The following is a 24,078-nucleotide window of genomic DNA, read 5'->3' on the forward strand; positions in this document are numbered from 1 at the left end:
CTCTTCCATAAAGGCCAGATTTGTGCAATATACGACTGATTGTTGTCCTATGGACAGAGTCTCCCACCTCAGCTGTAGATCTCTGCAGTTCCTCCAGAGTGATCATGGGCCTCTTGGCTGCATCTCTGATCAGTCTTCTCCTTGTATGAGCTGAAAGTTTAGAGGGACGGCCAGGTCTTGGTAGATTTGCAGTGGTCTGATACTCCTTCCATTTCAATATTATCGCTTGCACAGTGCTCCTTGGGATGTTTAAAGCTTGGGAAATCTTTTTGTATCCAAATCCGGCTTTAAACTTCTTCACAACAGTATCTCGGACCTGCCTGGTGTGTTCCTTGTTCTTCATGATGCTCTCTGCGCTTTTGACGGACCTCTGAGACTATCACAGTGCAGGTGCATTTATACGGAGACTTGATTACACACAGGTGGATTGTATTTATCATCATTAGTCATTTAGGTCAACATTGGATCATTCAGAGATCCTCACTGAACTTCTGGAGAGAGTTTGCTGCACTGAAAGTAAAGGGGCTGAATCATTTTGCACGCCCAATTTTTCAGTTTTTGATTTGTTAAAAAAGTTTGAAATATTCAATAAATGTCGTTCCACTTCATGATTGTGTCCCACTTGTTGTTGATTCTTCACAAAAAAATACATTTTTATATCTTTATGTTTGAAGCCTGAAATGTGGCAAAAGGTCGCAAAGTTCAAGGGGGCCGAATACTTTCGCAAGGCACTGTATATTTTCCTCTATCTGTGCGCCTTAGAAACCTTTTAACACTAGAACCGCTGGGCCTCAACCTAATGAGCAGTCATTGTAACTGCAACATTCTAACAGTGTAATTAATACATTTCATATATGCTATCTCAAAAAATAATAAGGCCTTGGGTAACATTAGAATACTATTATTATTATTATTATTATTATTATTATTATTATTTTATAACACAACAGAATTTTCATTGTGTTATGCAGGCTTTTTGTAAAAACAAAATTCAAGTGTTCAATCAATTTTATTCATGGAGTGCCTTTGTTACAACAATGAAACAGAAAGCATATGTGTTGGAACACGGTAACAGCTTCTTATTACGACAAAATCAAAAAATTATCACCAATCACATGGTCAAATGGTCAAATGGTGAAAACATCAGTAGCCTAAACATTATGAGTGCCAAGTGACCTTGATAAATAGTGAAAATCAGCACAAAGGCATTCAAATAAAAAAATGTGTTGGTCACATACACATGGTTAGCAGATGTTATACACATGGTTAGCAGATGTTATACACATGGTTAGCAGATGTTAATGTGAGGGTAGTGAAATGCTTGTGCTTCTGGTTCCGACAGTGCAGTAATATCTAACAGTTCCCCAACATCTACCTAATACACACAAATCTAAAAGGGGCGAATGAGAATATGTACATATAAATATATGGATGAGCGATGGCCGAGCTGCATAGGCAAGGGTAACGATGTACGCTGAGAGTCGGGAAGCAAGTTCAGAGAGTGAATACATTGAATTAATTCATTAACAAAACAAGTAACACAAACAGCACACCGACATGAGACAGCTACAATGCTGACTGGGGAAGAAACCAAAGGGAGTGACATTTTAAAGGGCAGGTAATCGAGGAGGTGATTGGTGTCCAGGTGAGTGTCATTATGCGCGTAACGCTGATGACAGGTGTGAGCCCTAACGAGCAGCCTGGTGACCTAGAGGCCGGAGAGGGAGCACACCGACAGCAAGGTGCGATAGATGGTATAAAATACAGTTGAAGTCGGACGTTTACATACACTTAGGTTGGAGTCATTAAAACTCGTTTTTCAACCACTCCAATTTCTTGTTAACAAACTATAGTTTTAGCAAGTCGGTTAGGACATCTACTACAAGTAATTTTTCTAACAATTCTTTGTAGACAGATTATGTCATTTATAATTCACTGTATCACAATTCCACTAGATCAGAAGTTTACATACACTAAGTTGACTGTGCCATAAAAATGATGTCATGGCTTTAGAAGCTTCTGATAGGCTAATTGACATCATTTGAGTCAATTGGACAGGAATGGTGAAAAACTGAGTTTAAATGTATTTGGCTAAGGTGTATGTTAACTTCCAACTTCAACTCTATTAATGATATGAGTAATGTAAGATATGTAAACATTGTGTGGCATTATATAAAGTGGCATAATTTAAAGTGACTTGTGATCCATTTTTCAAGTGGCCAGTGATTGGGTTTCTATGTAGGCAGCAGCCTCTCTGAGTTAGTGATTGCTGTTTAGCAGTCTGATGGCCTTGAGATGGAAGCTGTTCTTCAGTCTCTCGGGCCCAGCTTTGATGCACCTGTACTGACCTCTACTTCTGGATGGTAGCGATGTGAACAGGCAGTGGCTCGGGTAGCTGTTGTCTTTGATTATCTTTTTTGCCTTCCTGTGACATCGGGTGCTATAGGAGTCATGGAGGGCAGGTAGTTTTCCCCCAGTGATCGCGTTGTGCAGACTGCACCACCCTCTGGAGGGCCTTGCGGTTGAGGGCGGAGCAGTTGCCGTACCAGGCTGTGTGATACATCCCAACAGGATGCTCATGATTGTGGATCTGTAAATGTTAGTCAGGGTTTTGGGTAACAAGCCAAATGTCATCAGCCCCCTGAGGTTGAAGAGGTGCTGTTGCGCCTTCTTCACCACACTGTCTGTGTGGGTGGACCATTGCAGTTTGTCTGTGATGTGTACGCCCAGGAAACTAAAACTTTACACCTTCTCCACTGCTGTCCCTTCGATGTGAATAGGGGGGTGCTCCCTCTGCTGCTTCCTGAAGTCCACGATCATCTCCTTTGTTTTGTTGACGTTGAGTGAGTGGTTGTTTTCCTGACACCACACTCCGAGTGCCCTCACCTCCTCCCTGTAGGCTGTCTCGTCATTTGTGGTAAATTACGTTGAGTGAGAGGTTGTTTTCCTGACACCACACTCCGAATGCCCTCACTTCCTCCCTGTAGGCTGTCTCGTCATTTTTGGTAATTGACATTGAGTGAGAGGTTGTTTTCCTGACACCACACTCCGAGTGCCCTCACCTCCTCCCTGTAGGCTGTCTCGTCATTTTTGGCAATCAAGCCCCATACTGTTGTGTCGTCTGCGAATTTGATGATAGAGTTGGAGGCATGCATGGCCACGCAGTTATGGGTGAACAGGGAGTGCAGGAGTGGGCTGAGCACGCACCCTTGTGGGGCCCTAGTGTTGATGGTCAGCGAGGTGGAGATGTTGTTTCCTACTTTCACCACCTGGACCCAAAGTCCAGGACCCAATTGCACAGGGTGGGGTTGAGGCCCAGGGCCTCCAGCTTGATGATGAGCTTGGTGGGTACTATGGTGTTGAATGCTGAGCTGTAGTCAATGAACAGCATTCTTACATAGGTATTCCTGTTGTACATGATGGGATAGGGCAGTGTGATGGCAATTGCGTCGTCTGTGGGCCTGTTAGGGCTTTATGCAAATTGAAGTGGGTCTATGGTGGCCGGTAAGGAGGTGGCCGCTAAGGAGGTGCTATGGGGTGGTATGGTGGCCGGTAAGGAGGTTGCCGCTAAGGAGGTGCTACGGGGTGGTATGGTGGCCGGTAAGGAGGTGCTACTTGGTGGTATGGTGGCCGGTAAGGAGGTGCTACGGGGTGGTATGGTGGCCGGTAAGGAGGTGCTACGGGGTGGTATGGTGGCCGGTAAGGAGGTGCTACTTGGTGGTATGGTGGCCGGTAAGGAGGTGCTACGGGGTGGTATGGTGGCCGGTAAGGAGGTGCTACGGGGTAGTATGGTGGCCGGTAAGGAGGTGCTACGGGGTGGTATGGTGGCCGGTAAGGAGGTGCTACGGGGTGGTATGGTGGCCGGTAAGGAGGTGCTACGGGGTGGTATGGTGGCCGGTAAGGAGGTGCTACTTGGTGGTATGGTGGCCGGTAAGGAGGTGCTACGGGGTGGTATGGTGGCCGGTAAGGAGGTGCTACTTGGTGGTATGGTGGCCGGTAAGGAGGTGCTACGGGGTGGTATGGTGGCCGGTAAGGAGGTGCTACGGGGTGGTATGGTGGCCGGTAAGGAGGTGCTACTTGGTGGTATGGTGGCCGGTAAGGAGGTGCTACGGGGTGGTATGGTGGCCGGTAAGGAGGTGCTACTTGGTGGTATGGTGGCCGGTATGGAGGTGCTACGGGGTGGTATGGTGGCCGGTAAGGAGGTGCTACGGGGTGGTATGGTGGCCGGTAACGAGGTGCTACGGGGTGGTATGGTGGCCGGTAAGGAGGTGCTACGGGGTGGTATGGTGGCCGGAAAGGAGGTGCTACGGGGTGGTATGGTGGCCGGTAAGGAGGTGCTACTTGGTGGTATGGTGGCCGGTAAGGAGGTGATATGATCCTTGACTAGTCTCTCAAAGCACTTCATGATGACAGAAGTGAATGCTACAGGGCGGTAGTCATTTAGTTCAGTTATCTTTGCCTTCTTGGGTACAAAATTAATGGTGGCCATCATGAAGCATGTGGGAACAGCAGACTGGGATAGGGAGCGATTGAATGTGTCTGTAAACATACCAGCCAGCTGGTCTGCACATACTCTGGCATTATTAATGAATTATAATGGATGTGTCAATATGACAGTAGTAAAAAATTGTCAATTATTGTCAGCTCGTGCTTACGTTGAGTGCGTCTTTGCGCAATGGAATCAGTTGGATTTAATTTAGCTGTTATCCCTTGTCCTAACAGTTGATACATTCTTCGTAACTGTCACTTGCTTGGCACTTTAACATACCTTTGTTTGCTTGTATTGCTTAATAGTCTCCGGTTTTCCGCTGTGCAGGTGCCTTATTTTGCACAGAAGGAGGGTTCTCCCATCTCACTTCGTTCATGGTGCCGACTGGGCTTGTTTTCTTTGCAGTAGTTGTTCGCCAATGACAATGAGGTGAAGAAATTGTCCATAGTGAAGTGAAGAAATTGCCCATGGTGACATTTCTCCCCTTGCCAACAACATAAGGTTCTACAAGCCTCATCACCGCATTCTCTTATACTCGCTCACCTTCTGGCCGATGTGAATCTTTTCCCAGGTGTTGAAAGCTGTTCAGCATGTACAATTACGCATGCTCTCACTGTGTAGCCTACTCCAAGTAGGTCAGAGAAGACTGATAAGACTGCTTTGATTTGGTGGACTGATATAGGGTACATACCATTTAGAGATTATGATTAGAGTTTACCAATGCAATAGAATGGCCCGCCCTGTTCTTCATTCACAATTGGTGATTACATCATTAGGCATCATTCGCTTCCCCTCGCTCATCAACTCACCCATTCTCCCTTTCTCCCACGTCATACTTTACCTCGTTTATTTCATCTGTTGTTATATGGGTTAAAATGAGTTTTGGGATACTTTAGGATCAGTATCGAGGCAGTTATCGGCGTGATTATCAGCTGGGGAGAAGGAGCGAAGCAGGCCAAACTGTTGGGAAAAGGAGGGTCAACGGGGGAAAACTGTTCAAAAAATGAAAGGTTATAACTCCAGTTCTGTGTGTGATATTAAGAGTCTAACACTGACAATGTGTTATATAGACTTATTTTGGAAAAGTAGCAGTCAAAATAACTGCGTTTAGCAGTTCCAATGTTAACAATGATAATACAGTCCATTTGTAAAGTGCTTTTCCTTAGTTTCTTGCTTTGTTTTGGTTTGGTTTTCACTAGTTTTGTTACATAGTGAACTTAGACTTTTACAGTTGATAACTCATCTCCTTCAAATTGAAACTTCTTGATATAACCCCAATTGATTGTTTGACTAAATATTATAATGAACAGTGTTTTCGGAGCTTTATGTCTGCCCAAGTGGCCATCAATGTGTGTGTGTGTGTGTGTGCGCATCAGATGTAGCCAACAGACGTCTGTACTGGGTGGACTCCAAGCTGCACCTCATCTCCAGCGTGGACCTGAACGGGGCTCACCGCCGGACACACCTGTCCTCCTCAGAGAGACTGGGACACCCCTACGCACTGGCCGTGTTTGAGGTGAGAGAGTGTGTGTGTGTGTCTGTGGTTTTGCAGGTGTGTGCCGCTCTAATGGGAACATCTTGCGAGTGAAGGGTTGAGCGAGCAGAGGAATGAGCTAGGTGTCTGTGGAAATGCTTGTAATGAGCTGAAATAGTCCGATGAGAAGTTGGAGACACAGATAGAGGGTGGAAGGGAAGGAGAGAGGTAAAAGATGAAAAGAGAGGGGAAGGGGCAGAGAGAAAAAAGGGGCAGAGAGAAAAAAATGATCTATGTGGGTTAAGATGGGAAATGAAGGCCTGACAATTGTCTTTTCAATTATGTACTTTCAGTTAGGGTTGCATATTATAGTAACTTTCCCAAAATTCCCAGGTTTCCCAGTTGGAAGATTACCGGAATCAGGAAGGAAAGAGCAGGAAATCAAAAATCCTACAACCAGGATTTCTGGAAAACCTGAAAAATGTTGTAAAGTTACCAGAATTTTGCAACCCTTGTCCAATTTATCCTAGTATCAGCCAGGGTGCACAATAACTATTTGTGTAATGCCAATAGTTATACAGGCTACAAAAGTTAAAGGGGTAGTTCACCCAAATTACAAAATAACACATCGGTTTCCTTAAAGGCCCAGTGCAGTCAAAAACTAGTTTTATATACATTTCCATACTATGAGGTTGGAATAATACTGTGAAATTGTAAAAGCTGAAATTTGTAAAAGCTGAAAATTCAGCCTGTTTTGGTGGGATGGAGCTTTGGTATGGTGTTAATAGAATGTTCCAAACCTCTCTGCCAATAACAGCTAGTTTTCAGTTTTCCCCATCCCCACTCAGACATTCCTAGCTAAATTATTTATTGAGAAATTGAGCTTTGCCAAGAAGCTATTTTTGTTGTTTTTTGACCATTTATTTCAATAGAATCACAGTAAGGCACTTCATTGTTACCCAGAAAGGATTTGATATTGATATAAAAACATCTGCATTGAACTTTGAAGCAATCTATGGACAATGCATGACAGCAATCCATGCTTTGGTTTTGTTTACCTGGCCACTGTTTCAAATGCTAACTTTTTTGCACAAATATATTAGCATTATTAGCATTTTTGCACATCATGTCCAAATCATCCATAAGTAACTTCATTGAGTTACACAATCAACTTGTGATTTTTTTACCCCTATTTCGAGGTATCCAATTGGTAGTTATAGTCCTGTCCCATCGCTGCAACTCCCGTACGGACTAAGAAAGAGGTGAAGTTCGAGAGCAGTGCGTCCTCCGAAACACAACCCAGCCAAGCCGCGCTGCTTCTTGACACAATACCCACTCAACCGGGAAGCCAGCCGCACCAATGTGTCAGAGGAAACGCCGTACACACCTGGCGGCCATGTCAGTGTGCATTGCGCCCGGTCCAGCCACAGGAGTCGCTAGTGTGCGACATCCCTGCCGGCCAAACCCTCCCCTAACCCGGACGACGCGGGGCCAATTGTGCGCCGCCCCATGGGTCTCCCGGGCACAGCCGGCTTCGACAGACTCGAACCAGGTTCTCTAGTGGCACAGCTAGCACAGCGATGCAGCGCCACTCGGGATTCCTTAAGGATGATTTTGACATGAAGCACAAACATGCTAATATACTGTAGGTACCATGTCCTCCTAATTCAATATCTAGACAAAACATTTTTTATGTGTTTCAAATATCATTAATTTCCGACTTGACTGTCCCCATTACCCTCCCCATTACCCTCCTGAGACAGAAACTCCAGAAGTAGAGACAGCCATTAAGTAATTAATGCGCTACACAGACGGAGCGATCGTTACCCTGGGCTGCTATCTTCTCCTAAACAAATATCAACACACGTTCAATTTTTTTTTTTTTTTACTGTGTATGTCTTTCATTGCTTGACTGTCCTTATTGACCTATGCAGACTAGGGACCCCAGACGGAAAGACATTCAAGTCATTGAATGGTGTAACGCTGACTGACGGAGCTATCATTAGTCGGGTGCTGCTGTGTCACGCAGTGCTTGATGTCTGTGTTTCGTCTCCCACTGCTGTGTGCGCGGGTGTGTGTTTAGTCTATGACTGCTGTGTTTGTTTTGTCTTCCCCTCTGGGACGACAGACTGTGCGGAATAAACAGAGGAGTTAGTGGAGAGGAGAGGGAGCTGAGAGCTGCCCAGAGCTCTGTTGTTGTTAGTGACACACACACTGCAGGCAAGGGCCACAACATTGGCACACACAGATGCAAGTGCGTGGGCACATATATACACACATACTCACACACTGCAGTCAGCGCCACAACACTGGCACACACATGCATATTGATGTACACACATACAGATTATTGCACGTACACACAGATGCTCGTATGCACACACACACACACACACACACACACACACACACACACACTGCAGGCACAGCTATGACACACTGGCATCCACCCAGATTAAAGTTTTACTGCTGGCCCTAGTCATATCGCACACAGACAGGCTGGCAGCTGGGTAACGGGTGGGCCAGAGGGAAGTGTCTATGTGATGTGTGATGTGTGTGTGTGCTTATGCATACACAGCATCTGTTTGTGCGTGGTGCATTTGCTTGCTCCCAAGTAGGGCTGCGGTGGTCATGAAACTTTGGAACGTCTACATCGGGGATCATTAACTAAATTCAACTTTCTATTTTGCGGATATTTACTAATAATTTGGGAACTGAAAATTGACGTCAAGAAGCCCAAACAGATATAATATTAGACTAAAACATAACAATTTTATACCTTGCTTACATTTGTATACGATGAACAAAAATATAAACGCAACATGTCAAGTGTTTGTTTCATGAGCTGAAATAAACAATTCCAGAATGTTCCATATGCACAAAAATATTATTTCTCTCAAATGTTGTGCACAAGTTTGTTTACATCCCTGTTAGTGAGCATTTCTCCTTTGCCAAGATAATCCATCCACCTGACAGGTGTGGCATATCAAGAAGCTGATTAAACAGTATGATCATTACACAGGTGCACCTTGTGCTAGAGACAATAAAATGCCACTCTAAAATGTGCAGTTTAGTCACATAACACAATGCCACAGATGTCTCAAGTTTTGAGGGAGCGTGCAATTGGCATGCTGACTGCAGGAATGTCCACCAGAGTTTTTGCCAGAGAATTTTATGTTCATTTCTCTACCATAAGCTGCCTCCAATGTCGCTTCAGAGAATTTGGCGGTACGTCCAAACAGCCTCACAACCGCAGACCACGTGTAACCGCGCCAACCCAGGACCTTCACATCCGGCTTCTTCACCAGCCACCCGGACAGCTGATGAAACTGAGTATATCTGTCTGTAATAAAGCCCTTTTGTGGAGAAAAACTCATTCTGATTGGCTGGGCCTAGCTCCCCAGTGGGTGGGCCTATGCCCTCTCAGGCCCATCCTCAGGCTCTCAGGCTCAGACTGCGCCGCTGCCCAGTCATGTGAAATCCATAGATAAGGGCCTAATTCATTTATTTCAATTGACTGATTTCCTTATATGCACTGTGCATTTTCTTTCATTCTGAGCACCGTAGGTGGACGCTAGGCTTGGGCAATATACTGTTTATACCGTATACCGGGGTATTCTGAAATACCGCCGATATGATTTTCAATACCGTTTTTAAAAAATGTACTGTAACTCAGTAACATTTTTGAAATTGTTGCATGTTGCATATTTTTTGTTCAGTATACCTCTCTATTATGCGTGGGAATACTTTGGAACAGATTTTCAAAATGAAAATCACTTGGAGCTGATATGCTGGGGTTTTTATATTATTTTATGTCCAACAAGAAAAAAGAAAACAAAAGAAAATTATTGATTACAAACATTTTGCAGAAATCTTGGGGGGTTAAATCAAATCCTGCAGGCCACCAGTTGAGGAACCATTTTAAAAAGTGTAATAAATCCATTTAATAAACACCATCACAATAATAAAGCCATCACAAAAAAAATCCATGATTTATTTTAGGCAGGTCTTAAGAAACATAATGATATGAAGAAAATATATTTCAGAAGAGCAGAAGAGCATATTCTGGAGTTGGCCTTGTGTTACTGATCTGTGTTACTGATCTTACCACTGGCATAGCCTAGGCTGTAGGCTAGTTCCTTTAGCACACAAGATTTGCTTATGCCATTATTTCATATTATTTTAGAGTAAGAAGAATACAATTTGAACATAGCTAAATTAAATAAAGGATATATTTCCCCAAAGGATTTCTGAGCGATTGAGCAGCTGTTGCGTGGTTATAAAAAGTGATCATTAGAAACCGGTCCTATATGCTTAATATAGAGTTATTCAGCTACTTTAGTTGTGGTACAATCCTTAGAATGTATTTTAAATCAAAACATATATGGGCTGCATGATGCAACTAATTTGAAAAAGTCAACAACAATGTATGGGCTCTGTTTATTGCCTCAGTAGACTGCACACGGTTGGGCATCAGTCTCTCATTCACAAGCGATACTATTTTCACCTATCAGACTATTCATCAATTGAATCTTGTCTTTACATATACAAAATAATATGTGTGGAATTTGTTTCGATCTACAATGGGCCATTATCAAACGGGACATGTAATCCGTGTGCTCATATGCCAAGTTGAGAAATAAATATAGTAGCCTAGCAATATAGCTGGGATCCTCCTCTTTTGAATAGAGGCAATCAAAACATGTTTTTTTCACACGTGATTTCATATAGAAATGTTGCGCAATTCCTGGGTTTATAAGAAAACGTAATTCATTCCACGCATTGAGCAGCTATTTGAGGAACTGGCTCTCGCTACGCGACAGGTGATGATGCCCTGTTCCCAGAGAGCTACCCTCCTGAAGGTTTTTACTAACCTGATTCAGCTTGTCGACCAGCTAATTATTAGCTTTGCATCCAAAATGCATCAAAATGTCTGCCATTGTGTTTGGCTTTGACTTTGAAACAAGATCCACAACGACCATGGAATGTTTTAATTTGGGACGGGACCTCGAACTCCCATCATTTATCCTCGTCATTCAGATTACTCAAATTCAATCGTGTTTGATTTTCGATTTTATTTGCATTGACGTCAGAGTGATTAGAATGGTAAAAAAAAGACTGCAGAGTACCAGGCTATTTGCGACTTGAGGGCCGTTAGCAAATCGGACTATTAACGGCCGTCCATTTACAGAGCGCAGTTTTGGAGTAGTTACCGTGACTCAACGGTCACGTGGAATTTGACAGCAGTCATGACTTCACCGATGTGGCGGTAACACAATCACCGTTACAGACAAGTGTGTGTCACTTTCATCTCTCATTGGGACTGTCACAGCCTGTTTAGCCATTGTGGTTAATGACACACCCCACTGCCTTATTCCACTGTAGTAATGACATATACCCACCCCACTGCCTTATTCCACTGTGGTAATGACATATAGCCCGCTGCCTTATTCCACTGTGGTAATGACATATAGCCCGCTGCCTTATTCCACTATGGTAATGACATTTACCCCACTGCCTTATTCCACTGTGGTAATGACATATAGCCCGCTGCCTTATTCCACTGTGGTAATAACATATAACCCACTGCCTTATTCCACTGTGGTAATGACATATAGCCCGCTGCCTTATTCCACTGTGGTAATGACATATACCCCGCTGCCTTATTCCACTATGGTAATGACATTTACCCCACTGCCTTATTCCACTGTGGTAATGACATATACCCCACTGCCTTATTCCACTGTGGTAATGACATATAGCCCGCTGCCTTATTCCACTGTGGTAATGACATATAGCCCGCTGCCTTATTCCACTGTGGTAATGACATATAGCCCGCTGCCTTATTCCACTGTGGTAATGACATATACCCCACTGCCTTATTCCACTGTGGTAATGACATATAGCCCGCTGCCTTATTCCACTGTGGTAATGACACATACCCCACTGCCTTATTCCACTGTAGTAATGACATATACCCCACTGCCTTATTCCACTGTGGTAATGACATATAGCCCGCTGCCTTATTCCACTGTGGTAATGACATATACCCCACTGCCTTATTCCACTGTGGTAATGACATATAGCCCGCTGCCTTATTCCACTGTGGTAATGACACATACCCCACTGCCTTATTCCACTGTGGTAATGACATATACCCCGCTGCCTTATTCCACTGTGGTAATGACATATAGCCCGCTGCCTTATTCCACTGTGGTAATGACATATACCCCGCTGCCTTATTCCACTATGGTAATGCCATTTACCCCACTGCCTTATTCCACTGTGGTAATGACATATACCCCGCTGCCTTATTCCACTGTGGTAATAACATATAACCCACTGCCTTATTCCACTGTGGTAATGACATTATACCCTGCTGCCTTATTCCACTGTGGTAATGACATATACCCAGCGGCCTTATTCCACTGTGGTAATGACATATACCCCACTGCCTTATTCCACTGTGGTAATGACATATAACCCACTGCCTTATTCCACTGTGGTAATGACACATACCCCATCTGCCTTATTCCACTGTGGTAATGACATTTACCCCGCTGCCTTATTCCACTGTGGTAATGACATATACCCATCTGCCTTATTCCACTGTGGTAATGACATATACCCCATCTGCCTTATTCCACTGTGGTAATGACATTTACCCAGCTGCCTTATTTCACTGTGGTAAGGACATTTACCCCGCTGCCTTATTCTACTGTGGTAATGACATATAACCATCTGCCTTATTCCACTGTGGTAATGACATTATACCCCGCTGCCTTATTCTACTGTGGTAATGACATTTACCCATCTGCCTTATTCCACTGTGGTAATGACATTTACCCCGCTGCCTTATTCCACTGTGGTAATGACATATACCCATCTGCCTTATTCCACTGTGGTAATGACATTATACCCAGCTACCTTATTCCACTGTGGTAATGACATTATACCCTGCTGCCTATTCCACTGTGGTAATGACATTATACCCTGCTGCCTATTCCACTGTGGTAATGACATTATACCCTGCTGCCTATTCCACTGTGGTAATGACATTATACCCTGCTGCCTATTCCACTGTGGTAATGACATTATACCCTGCTGCCTATTCCACTGTGGTAATGACATTATACCCTGCTGCCTTATTCCACTGTGGTAATGACATTATACCCTGCTGCCTTATTCCACTGTGGTAATGACATTATACCCTGCTGCCTTATTCCACTGTGGTAATGACATTATACCCTGCTGCCTATTCCACTGTGGTAATGACATTATACCCTGCTGCCTATTCCACTGTGGTAATGACATTATACCCTGCTGCCTATTCCACTGTGGTAATGACATTATACCCTGCTGCCTTATTCCACTGTGGTAATGACATTATACCCTGCTGCCTATTCCACTGTGGTAATGACATTATACCCTGCTGCCTATTCCACTGTGGTAATGACATTATACCCTGCTGCCTATTCCACTGTGGTAATGACATTATACCCTGCTGCCTATTCCACTGTGGTAATGACATTACACCCTGCTGCCTTATTCCACTGTGGTAATGACATTACACCCTGCTGCCTTATTCCACTGTGGTAATGACATTATACCCTGCTGCCTATTCCACTGTGGTAATGACATTATACCCTGCTGCCTATTCCACTGTGGTAATGACATTATACCCTGCTGCCTATTCCACTGTGCAAATTCCTAAAGAGACTCCTAACTCTCCGCTCCTAACATTGCTGGTGGATTGGAGCAGAGCTTTTTACAGCACAATTGAATCCACAGTAGAGCTCTACTTTGAAAAGTGCAAATCCTCTGTTGCACTGGTGCAGTAAGTAGCTAAAAGGGAAAATATGTTCTTATTGAAAGCTGCTACAAATGTAAGACCAGTAAGAAAAAGCTTCTGCGGGAGGGTGGTTAATAATACATTCCTTATTGTCCATTTTGTGAGAGGAGGAAATGTCTTTCTACTCTAACTGACCTTGTTTGACAATGTTAGCTTTTTGTTAAACATACTCTACTTCAGTGTTATTAAGTGGATTGTAACACACACACACACATGCAGACACACTCTCACGCACATTCCCCCTATACACACTTCTGTACCACAGGATGTGCTGTCTCGCCGCCGCACTCTAATGGGGATTAAGCCCATGGCAACCATGGAACGATGCCAGCTCTCCTCCGCACAGCATCTTCCCGAAGGCTGATAACGTTAGGGGAACGTTCCGGTAAACAGACAGGATATAATGAAATAAACAACCACAAGGTGACGTCTGGTTGCAGTCAGAGTTTGTTTAACCTCCCAACGGAGGAGCAGTGAGAATGCTCACCCTTTACGGTAGCACTGATGAGATCTCGGCAAGGATTTCTGCAGAGAGGGCTAGACAGTTTTAACTGTAAAAGTAGCGCTTATTCACGTAACATCGCTTGAGAAGTCAGTCTGTCTGTCGTTCTGTTTTGTCTTAACAATCAAATGTGTTTTCACAACAGCATGTTCCAAAAGTCCTTACTCTGGCTAGCCGCTTTAAAAGTCTTGTACTAGGTAGCTCAACCTTTTATAAATCAGGCGAGAGAGACGACAAACTGCCGTCTATCTACTGCATTATTTTTTACAGATGCCTATACACAATGCTAATTGACGTACAAATTGACTGTGCATTCATTGCCTCCCCTCCCTTTCTCCTGCCTCTTATCTGTCCACCTCCTCTTACTCTTTATCCCTCTCTCCTTCCCTCTCCTCCTTTTTTCTTATTCCCTCTTTCCATCTCTCTCCCCCCTGTCAGGACCGTATCTACTGGACAGACAGGGAGAGGGAGGCGGTGTACAGCGCTAACAGGCTAACCGGCCGAGATGTCAGCACACTGGCCGAGCACCTCAACGACCCCCACGACATAGTGGTCTTCCACCCACTCCGACAGCCCCAAGGTGTGTGTGTGCGTGTGTGTTTGAGAGAGCAAAAAATAACTTGTTTTCTCTGTTCTGTCGGTGTACCTTTGTGTGTGTGTTTGAGAGAGAGAGAAGGAGAGAGAGAGAAAGAACAAGAAAGAGCTTGTTGTCTGGTTGTTTATCTGTGTCCCTAGTGTGTGTTATGCAATGCTTCTAGTACACTTCTCCCTATGACTGTACACATGTCCTTACCTGAGTACACAAGGTGTGAGTCATTCTTCCTCTGTGATCCTTTGAGACACACACACACACACACACACACACACACACACGGCAGGAAGCCTAGCGGTTAAGATTGTTGGGTTGGTGGCTCGAATCCCTGAGCCGACTCTGTCGATGTCCCCTTGAGCAAGACACTTAACCCTAATTGCTCCCGTAAGTTGCTCTAGATAAGAGTGTCTGCTAAATGACTAAAATGCCATATAACACACAAACTACGCTAGTTCCACCTGGTCTTCACAGATTGATCCCTGGTCTCATGTGACAGACCCATCACATTATTACATTAAGAAGCTAGTATTTACAGTACAAAGATCAAATGTGCCATGTGTATCTTAACAGTGCAGTTACACCAGAAACTACTATGTAGTTTCATGTTTTTATTATATGAATAAGTGAACAGTTTGCCTGGATTATCAATCATTCAAATGTATTTTATAAGTCCCTTTTTACATCAGCAGCCGCAAAGTGATTTACAGATACCCAGCTTAAAACCCCAAAGAGCAAGCAATGCATAGGCCGACTAGCAAGGAATTCCTCAGATCTCCCCTGGCACGTTGGTTATTAGCTTATCTAGCTTGGTGTCAAAGTCAGCTAGAGAAACTCTCCTTACCCCAATGCGTACGAGTCTCTGACTGTGTGTCTCTTTGGCTGCGTTTACACAGGCAGACCAATTCTGATATTTTTAGAGCAATCAGATCAGCTCTTTTGCCAATAATTGAGCAAAATATCAGAATGGGGTGCCTGTGTAAACACGGCCTTTTGTATTTCTGTCTCTGACTGTGTGTTTCTCTATTTCCCTCTCTAAGGCCCAGACAGCTGTAACTTGGGCAGTGAGGCCAACGGTGGCTGTGAGTACCTGTGTCTCAAAGCCCCCCAGATCACAGAGCACTCTCCCAAGTACACCTGCGCCTGCCCCACAGGACAGGACCTGGGGCCCGACATGCGGGGCTGTGTGCCAGGTGAGAGTGTGTGTGTCAGTGGGTGGCTGTTAGTGGAGGCTGGTGGAGGGAGAAAAGGGGTGATGGGCTCATTTGGTACCATCCATTCATTCCAACCATTACCATGAGCCTGTCCTCCATTTCAAAGTGACACCAGCTTCCACTGATGTGTGTGATTTGCAGACCCCCGGTATCCGATCTGGAGTGAGGAGTCACGACCTCTGCTGGTCAGCTACTGCGTAGCAACCTATCAGTGCCAAAAGCCTTGGTCTGCCCTAGAAAGCCTATGTAAATTACGATCGCCAGAAAGGCGAAAATGTATTTTTAGACCCCTATTTTGGTTTATTATGATCAAGTTCGATCCCCACTGTGAATTATTTTAAAGTTCGCTACAATATTTAATTTAAATATTGATCCATTCTGACTACTGCATTTGTCGTAACACAGAACCACATGCTGACAGACCAATCACAGGCCGGTAGGCTACGAGGAGGCTCGCCCTCATGCACGCTCTTTGCACATGTCTCTCAGGCAGGATTAAAATGACTACATCGACCATGATCCTTTGATAGTTCCGTTCATTTTCTCTATGATCCTTAGCAATTTTTTGGTGCCATTCAGCCCCATACAGCAATATGGCTCGCTTCAAATAGAAAAGTATGTGGACATACTCAAATTAGTGGATTCGGCTATTTCAGCCACACCCGTTGCTGACAGTTGTATAAAATCGAGCACACAGCCATGCAATCTCCATAGACAGACATTGACTTTCAACATGGCACCGTCATAGGATGCCACTTTTCCAATAAGTCAGTTCATCAAATTTCTGCCCTGCTCGATCTGCCCCGGTCAGCTGTTAAGTGCTGTTATTGTAAAGTGGAAACGTCTGGGAGCAACAACAGCTCAGCCATGAAGTGTTAGGCCACACAAGCTCACAGAGTGCTGAAGCACATTGCGTGTAAAGAATTGTCTGTTGCAACACTCACTACCGAGTTCCAAACTGCCTCGGAAGCAACGTCAGCACAATAACTGTTTGTCGGGAGGTTCATGAAATGGGTTTCCATGGCCGTGCAGCCGCACACAAGACTAAGATCACCATGTGCAATGGCAAGCGTAGGCTGGAGTGGTGTAAAGCTCACCGCCATTGGACTCTGGAGCAGTGGAAACACGTTCTCTGGAGTGATGAATCACACTTAACCATCTGGCAGTCCGACAGAGAAATGTGGGTTTGGCGGATGCCAGGAGAACGCTACCTGCCCCAATGCATAGTGCCAACTGTAAAGTTTGGTGGAGGAAGATTAATGTTCTGGGGCTGTTTTTCATTGTTTGGCCTAGGCCCCTTAGTTCCAGTGAATGGAATTCTTAACGCTACAGCATACTATGACATTCTAGACAATTCTGTACTTCCAACTTTGTGGTAACAGTTTGGGGAAGGCTCTTCCTGTTTCAGCATGACAAAGCGAGGTCCATACAAAAATGGTTTGTCGAGATTGGTGTGGAAGAACTTGACTGACCGACACAGAGCCCTGACCTCAACTCTATCAAACACCTTTGGGATGAATTGGAATGCCGACTGCGACCCAGGCCTAATCGCCCAACATCAGTGCCCGACCTCACTTATGCTCTTGTGGCTGAATGGAAGGAAGTCCCCGTAGCAATGTTCCAACATTTAGTGGAAAGCCTTCTCAGAAGAGTTGAGGCTGTTATAGCAGCAAAGGGGGGACAAACTCCATATTAATGCCCATCATTTTGGAATGAGATGTTGGATGAGCAGGTGTCCACATACTTTTGGTCATGTAATGTACTTCCGGCGCCATCGGGAGTTTTCTATAGTTGAGGTTTGATTGAGTAAAACTCTATTATGATGATCTTACTATTCTAATCTTGTAAAACAGCTACATATAGTTGATATGGCATACATACAAGGATGTAATGTAACTAATTGTATTTCCTTGTTCTTTTAGCAAATGAGACTATTACCACACCGTCGCCATTCCCCACCGGCTCGGTAGCCATCATCACGGCAAGTATCGAGGAGGACAAAGAGGACTCCCATTCCACTTCTGGGTTGTCCCAGGCAGATGCCGGGGTCCGCCACCTCACCCCCGCCCCCTCCAGCACCCCAGAACTCCTCCTCATCGCCAAACCTGGGGCAGAGGTGAAGGAGAAAGATGGCCGGCGTTTGGATCACACCACCTCCACCACAGTAGGGTCTGGGGACACTAATGTCATCAAGGAGGACAGCAATCTCTCTCACCACTGTAAGTGCCATCAAGTGGCCATCAATGTGTGTGTGTGTGTGTGTGTGTGTGTGTGTGTGTGTGTGTGTGTGTGTGTGTGTGTGTGTGTGTGTGTGTACCTGATATGTATCTGTGTGTACTATGTTTAATTGACATGAATTTGTAGTAATTACCTACAGTTCTTGAGCAAGATCGCAATATTTAATATTTCAGAAACCAGCTCTTTGTAGACCTGTTGGTGTTCTAGCCCTCCTGTCAGATTTGGAACTGGTTAGGACAATGAGGGAGAGGGGGACATTATTTGAAGTAATTACCTACAGCTATTAGCATGGAAGTGTGATTTCCAGCAGTTTACAGCGAAACAATGACCAGTTCACCTGAATTTTACATGATCATATTTCAGAAACCATCTATTTATTTCCTGGACATTATGGGAGCAAATGGCACTCTATTCCCTATATGCGCTACTTTTAACCAGGGCATATAGCACACTATATAGAGAATAGGGTGTCATTTTGGGCACAGCCCGAGTGTTATCTGATAAAACGTAGCCTCTTCCACCACCTCTTTGTCTCCTGCCAAATACTGCTTCATTTCCAAACCAGGGTTTCTGTTACCTGGCAAAAGCCCCCCCCCCCAAAACAGTGTTGCCCAATGCAAAATAATGCTTTTTATTAATTGATAGAAATACCAGTCAATGGAAATACGTTTGATCTATAGGTTCATTTGCATACTTTTTAATAATTCAATTGGCCTGTGTGTGTATTTTCGCTAGTTGTCATGTATGTTATTTATTCAACACAACAATCACACGCACAGCATATAGAGCCTATTTTGAGCGGGATTTCTCCTGCAGCTCCTCAACATGCGCTTTTATAAGCCCATTCATTGCGCAACAATTCTAAATGCAATCGCCTGTTAAAAACAGTTTTGGTGCACAATTTAAAAAAGCTACTATTTTGTTTTCTGAACTGGTAATTGAAGCTCGCCTCCCCATTCACCATTCAAGTGCAGGCGACAGGCTATCAGCGAGTCACCCACCGCTTTGTAATGTGAGCTGGAGACAGTATGCGTTCTGAAAACATACTTAATGGTTTGAAACCTGAATGTTTTATTTCATATTATGATGATGTCTTACCTTGCTTCAAAGTTGCTTATTGCCAGAAATCCGACTATAGAAACGTGGAGGCAATTATTTTATTAAGACTTCATTGGCGGCACGTGAATTTCAAGCTCCGGGAAGCTTACAATTATCCTACCATTGCTACCGATCTGCGTGCCGTTTATGATTTTCATATGCACATTTTTCGTTTCTCAAAATCATTGTCATGTGGTAAATTGTAAAAAAAAAATCTGAATTAAATTGATACCAATCTAAAAGTAAAAAAATCAACTCATTTGAGATCTCCAGCCTCTGCCATATGGACACATTGATACGCCGCGATTCATTGGCAGCTAAAGAAACGAGCGCATGGAACTCACAGCCTATTGGCCAATGCAGCAGTAGGCCTGTAACTTACATTGCTCTTTCACACCGAGGATTGGTGACTATTGAGGGGGAGATTGTTGAAAGAAAATTCAATAGCCTACTCTGGGGAACTATAGTTTTAATATAATATAATTCGCAATGGGTGTTATTAAAACAGACTTCGCTGACTTACTGCGTGAGGTGAAGGAAAAAAATGACTCAAGCTTATTAGTGGGGGTGACGTGGTGTATTAAGAGAATCAGAAATCCAACATCCCCAAATGGTTCCTTTCCTAAGTTGTTTCATCTTTAGATTCCCACTCTTTCTAAATTTTTAACAGAGATGTTCATCTCTCTCACATATGGAACCGCTCTCATCAGGTGCGCTGTTTTGGAATGGTGTTTTCCTGCGAATTTCATTTTGGCAAATGTTAGAAACTGACGTTTTATCGGCTATTTCATTACAGGGAGTTGCATGTTCTGTTAAGATGTCTTACCATAATCAAAATGGGATTCCTGAGCACCGTGGGTGGACACCCTAATGGGTTACAAACCCAATCCGTATGGGTCTGGTACATTTCTCAAATGGCCGGTAAATTACAATCTTCCCGGTCACGTTGTCTGGTGCCACATTTTCCTAATGGAAACCCTGTTCCAAACGCACACACACCTAATAGCAGGGCTAACCACGCTCTCTCTCTCCCCACTTTTATTTTCTTCTCTGACACTCCCTATCGGTTTTTCTCACTCTCTCTCTCTCCTTTGTCATCCTTACTCTTTTTTTTAACCATCTGTCTCCCCCACTCCTCTCTCTCTCCCCTCTCACTCCTATGTCCCTCTCTCTTTCTCTTGCCTCCATGCCGCCTCCTCTGTAGCTGGAAGTGAGCATTTTCTCCTGGGGGAGAACCTGACAGTGGCAGTTCTGGGAGTAGTCATCCCTATAGGTAAGTACATGTCCTCTATCTGTACCCCACAGGGGCTGCTTCTCCTGTCTGACCGGCTATATTTAGTCTACTCCCTACTATGCCTGGGTTCAAATAGTATTTTAAATCGTTCAAATACTTTGAGTGTTTGCCCTAGCCTGCCTAGAGTGCCAGGTGGAGGGTCCATTAAGCCAGGTATGTTCAATCAGGCATAGATAAAAGTAGTTACAATTATTTCAAATAGGATTTGAACCCAAGCTTGCTATATTTAGTCTATTGTCTACACTATCCACTGATCCTGGTTCAGTTTGGACCAGAGGGACCATGCCTAGAGACATGGCCACTCAGAAACCATTGTGTGTCTGTGTCTTGACATTCTGCCACTGCATATCCATTCATTTATTGTGTGTTGGGTGCGTTCCAACCAAAACAACCATGGTGGCTGGCGGGTTTGTTTGGATATATTATTGCAAGCAGTCAGAAAACACGCATTCCAAATGGAATAATACTGACTGAAACAGTGGGGGAGTACATGGATTTGTCCAATAAGAAACGCTTATTTATTTTTTAACACAACCCTATGCTACTCTTCTTTTTTGGGGGCGCTGACCGCATATTGAAGGCATTTGGGAAATGCCCATCTCTCCTGCCCTTCTAATGACAAGGGTGATGGGCACACAGGTCAGCGGGGAATTAGCCAATCAGTCTAAATAACCCAGCAATTTTTGGGTTGCCCCCCTTCACCTGGCAACGCCTCTCATCTGCATTAAGTATATAAATATAATATAAATATTATATTGAAGTAGCTAATTCAGTCGTGTTAGCTTCCAGACACACTTCTCGCTCAATACTTAAATGTATTAGTCAAATATACAACACCAAAAGATTATAGTAAATTCTCAGTTTTATGAGCTTGCTGGAAGTGTGCTGGACAGTTGTGGTTCCTCTGTTACAAACCGTACTTCACTGCCCAAAAGTCCAAATTCCCACTGTTTTTTATGAATACTGCCTCAAGCTCAGTTTTGCCAAGATCTCTCAGAAATTTCCCATCTGGCTTGGCTTGGGGTCATGGGTACACATACCCTAGTTGCCTCCAGAAGTTCTGTGACAACTATATGGCTACCTGCCTACAAACCATGCTCTTCGAAGTTATGAGATTATTCCCTGATCATAATGTCAATTGATCCACCAAGCCTAGCACAGAAATCCCCAGCAAAAGGCCAGTTCACTCCGTCCCCTCCCCCTCTGTCCACCCGCATGTCTTGATTTGCTATACTTCCGCTCTGTGCCTGTCATCTCACGATGCTCATGGTCCGACAACATTAACACTCCTCCATCTTCCCTGTGTCCCCCCATCCCTTCCCCCTGCCACTGTGTGTTAAACGCATGCAGTTCCTATTGTTGCCACAGTGGTCTTCGGTCTGCTCTGCACTGGCGTCTACCTGGTTTGGCGGAACTATCGTGTAAACTCTACCAAGAGTATGAACTTTGACAACCCCGTTTACCGCAAGACCACAGGCGAGGGCGAAGAGGACGAGATTCACATCGGACGGACGGACAGTGGCATGAGCGGCCAGCACGGGCATCACCCGTACCCAGTTGGAGTGGGGTGTGGCGTAGTCGGCGGGGGCGGAAATACATGCCCTCAGTTTATCGCTCTACCACTGGGTGGCAGTATGCCCGACCCGGGGACTCACTGGTACACGGAGCAGCCTATGCTGTCCACTACGGCTAAGTGAGGTGGGCAAAGTGGGAGGATGGAGACTAGACTAAATGGCTGCTCAGGGGGTTAATTTTCAAGATGGCCGCTGCTCAGGCGCACACACATACACACATGCACACACACACAGTACCAAGGTCAGGGGTCACTCACTGAGTCTGTTCAAGGGATGGACATATGATGTTCTCGTCACATCCAGCCATTCGGGACCATGCTGTGCCAATTCATCACACAAAATTGACAGTTTGACACTTTCTAAGGTTTATTTATGTTATGTCAGAGTTGGGGTTGGTTCGGTTTGAATTCCTGTCAATTCAGTTCTTGAATTCTCTATGAATCAATTGAATTTAGATCACTGGACTTGAGTTGCAGCTGAGTCGACACCAATTCTGGATGTTTTTCATCCACTTTTGATCAATTTCAGCAGTATTGAGCTGTGCTATCTGTCTCACGTTTAAGGCCGAGAGGAGTTCCAAGAGAGTCATTTTGCCCTTGACTTTATAAATCTATGCTCTCCATGTTATATCCCTGGTGGATCCTCATTGTCTGGCTTTTTAGGGGGAGGTTTAAAATGAGGGCAGCACCTTAGTTGATGGGACAATCTGTATAGTTTTAAGCTATTAATTCAACACGTTTTATCGTTCACCTCACGATTATTAAAGATGTCATGGTGTTTTGTTATTCTGGTCAGGGCTTTTGTCTTGGAGTGGAGTGAAAGGTTTGAGAGAGGTTGTTGTGTGTGTGTGTGTGTGTGTGTGTGTGTGTGTGTGTGTGTGTGTGTGTGTGTGTGTGTGTGTGTGTGTGTGTGTGTGTGTGTGTGTGTACTTAGGTGTGTGTGTGTGTACTTAGGTGTGTGTACCTACTCTCTACAGTTCTTCTTTGACGTTATCCTTATTGAACCTAAAAGGCTACAAGAGGACAAGCGGGGCAAAGGGTCGTTGAGAAAGTTTTGTGGCAGCTTTGGGAAAGTTTTGTGGCAGCTTTGGGAAAGTTTTGTGGCAGCTTTGGGATCCAAAAGAAAGCGTAAGGCTTAGCGAGAGAAGCCTTTGTAGTAATTAACGGTAGGCTGGATTTTTAGGCCCAGTGAAGACGTCTAGCTAGTGGCTAACAGTATCCGTGTTAAGGCTTTTGTGTGTGTCTACGACATGTCTCTAGACAATTAGAATGCGGCAAGTATTGCTGGTCAAAACTACATTTCATTTATACTCAGGCTGACTGTCTGTAGATCATCACTACGGTGAAAACGGTTCTACTTTGACCCTGCCACAGTGTCCATTGTCACGAGTAGATAGAGCCACTGGCGCTACATAACCATGACAATAAATTCCAAACGCCTGATTGACAGCTAGCTAGCTTGCATTAGCATACAGAATATACATACATTTAATATTATGGACGACTGTATTTTTTGTAGAGCATATGTTAAGTTTAGTTATGGAGCACCCTTGTCTCTTTGCCGTTGGGAGTGAAGACTCCAAAGTTTCTCAACAACAAAAAAATCCTGGTTAGCAATTGGTAGCCAGCTTAATTCAACCTGTAATTAAACTGACTTTAGCTGAGCTGGCTATCTAGTCAATCTAATTCCAGACTAGGTGTGAGTATGAGAAATCAAACAAACAAATATTAATCTCTTCTCAGGAGAAAGGCGGC

At 44.3% G+C, this 24,078-nt stretch overlaps 1 protein-coding gene across 3 annotated transcripts in view; it reads left to right on the plus strand.

Moving 5' to 3' along the window:
- The window catches only part of LOC110530017 (low-density lipoprotein receptor-related protein 8), a 186,159-nt gene extending 163,053 nt beyond the window's left edge, over positions 1-23,106 (plus strand). For 2 of the 3 annotated variants that reach the window (XM_036985560.2, XM_036985561.2), the window contains 6 exons: positions 5,866-6,005; positions 14,756-14,897; positions 15,947-16,099; positions 18,043-18,339; positions 20,661-20,729; positions 22,101-23,106. In XM_036985560.2, the coding sequence (XP_036841455.2) occupies positions 5,866-6,005; positions 14,756-14,897; positions 15,947-16,099; positions 18,043-18,339; positions 20,661-20,729; positions 22,101-22,447 (1,148 nt within the window). In that variant the 3' untranslated portion in view covers positions 22,448-23,106. The remainder of the gene's footprint in view (positions 1-5,865; positions 6,006-14,755; positions 14,898-15,946; positions 16,100-18,042; positions 18,340-20,660; positions 20,730-22,100) is intronic. The other variant, XM_090181864.1, reaches the window with a different exon arrangement.
- The last annotated feature ends 972 nt before the right edge of the window (positions 23,107-24,078 follow it).

The sequence above is a fragment of the Oncorhynchus mykiss genome, chromosome 8, assembly GCF_057628025.1.
Source record: "Oncorhynchus mykiss isolate SJ-2025 chromosome 8, ASM5762802v1, whole genome shotgun sequence".
In the NCBI taxonomy this organism is placed as follows: Eukaryota; Metazoa; Chordata; class Actinopteri; order Salmoniformes; family Salmonidae; genus Oncorhynchus; species Oncorhynchus mykiss.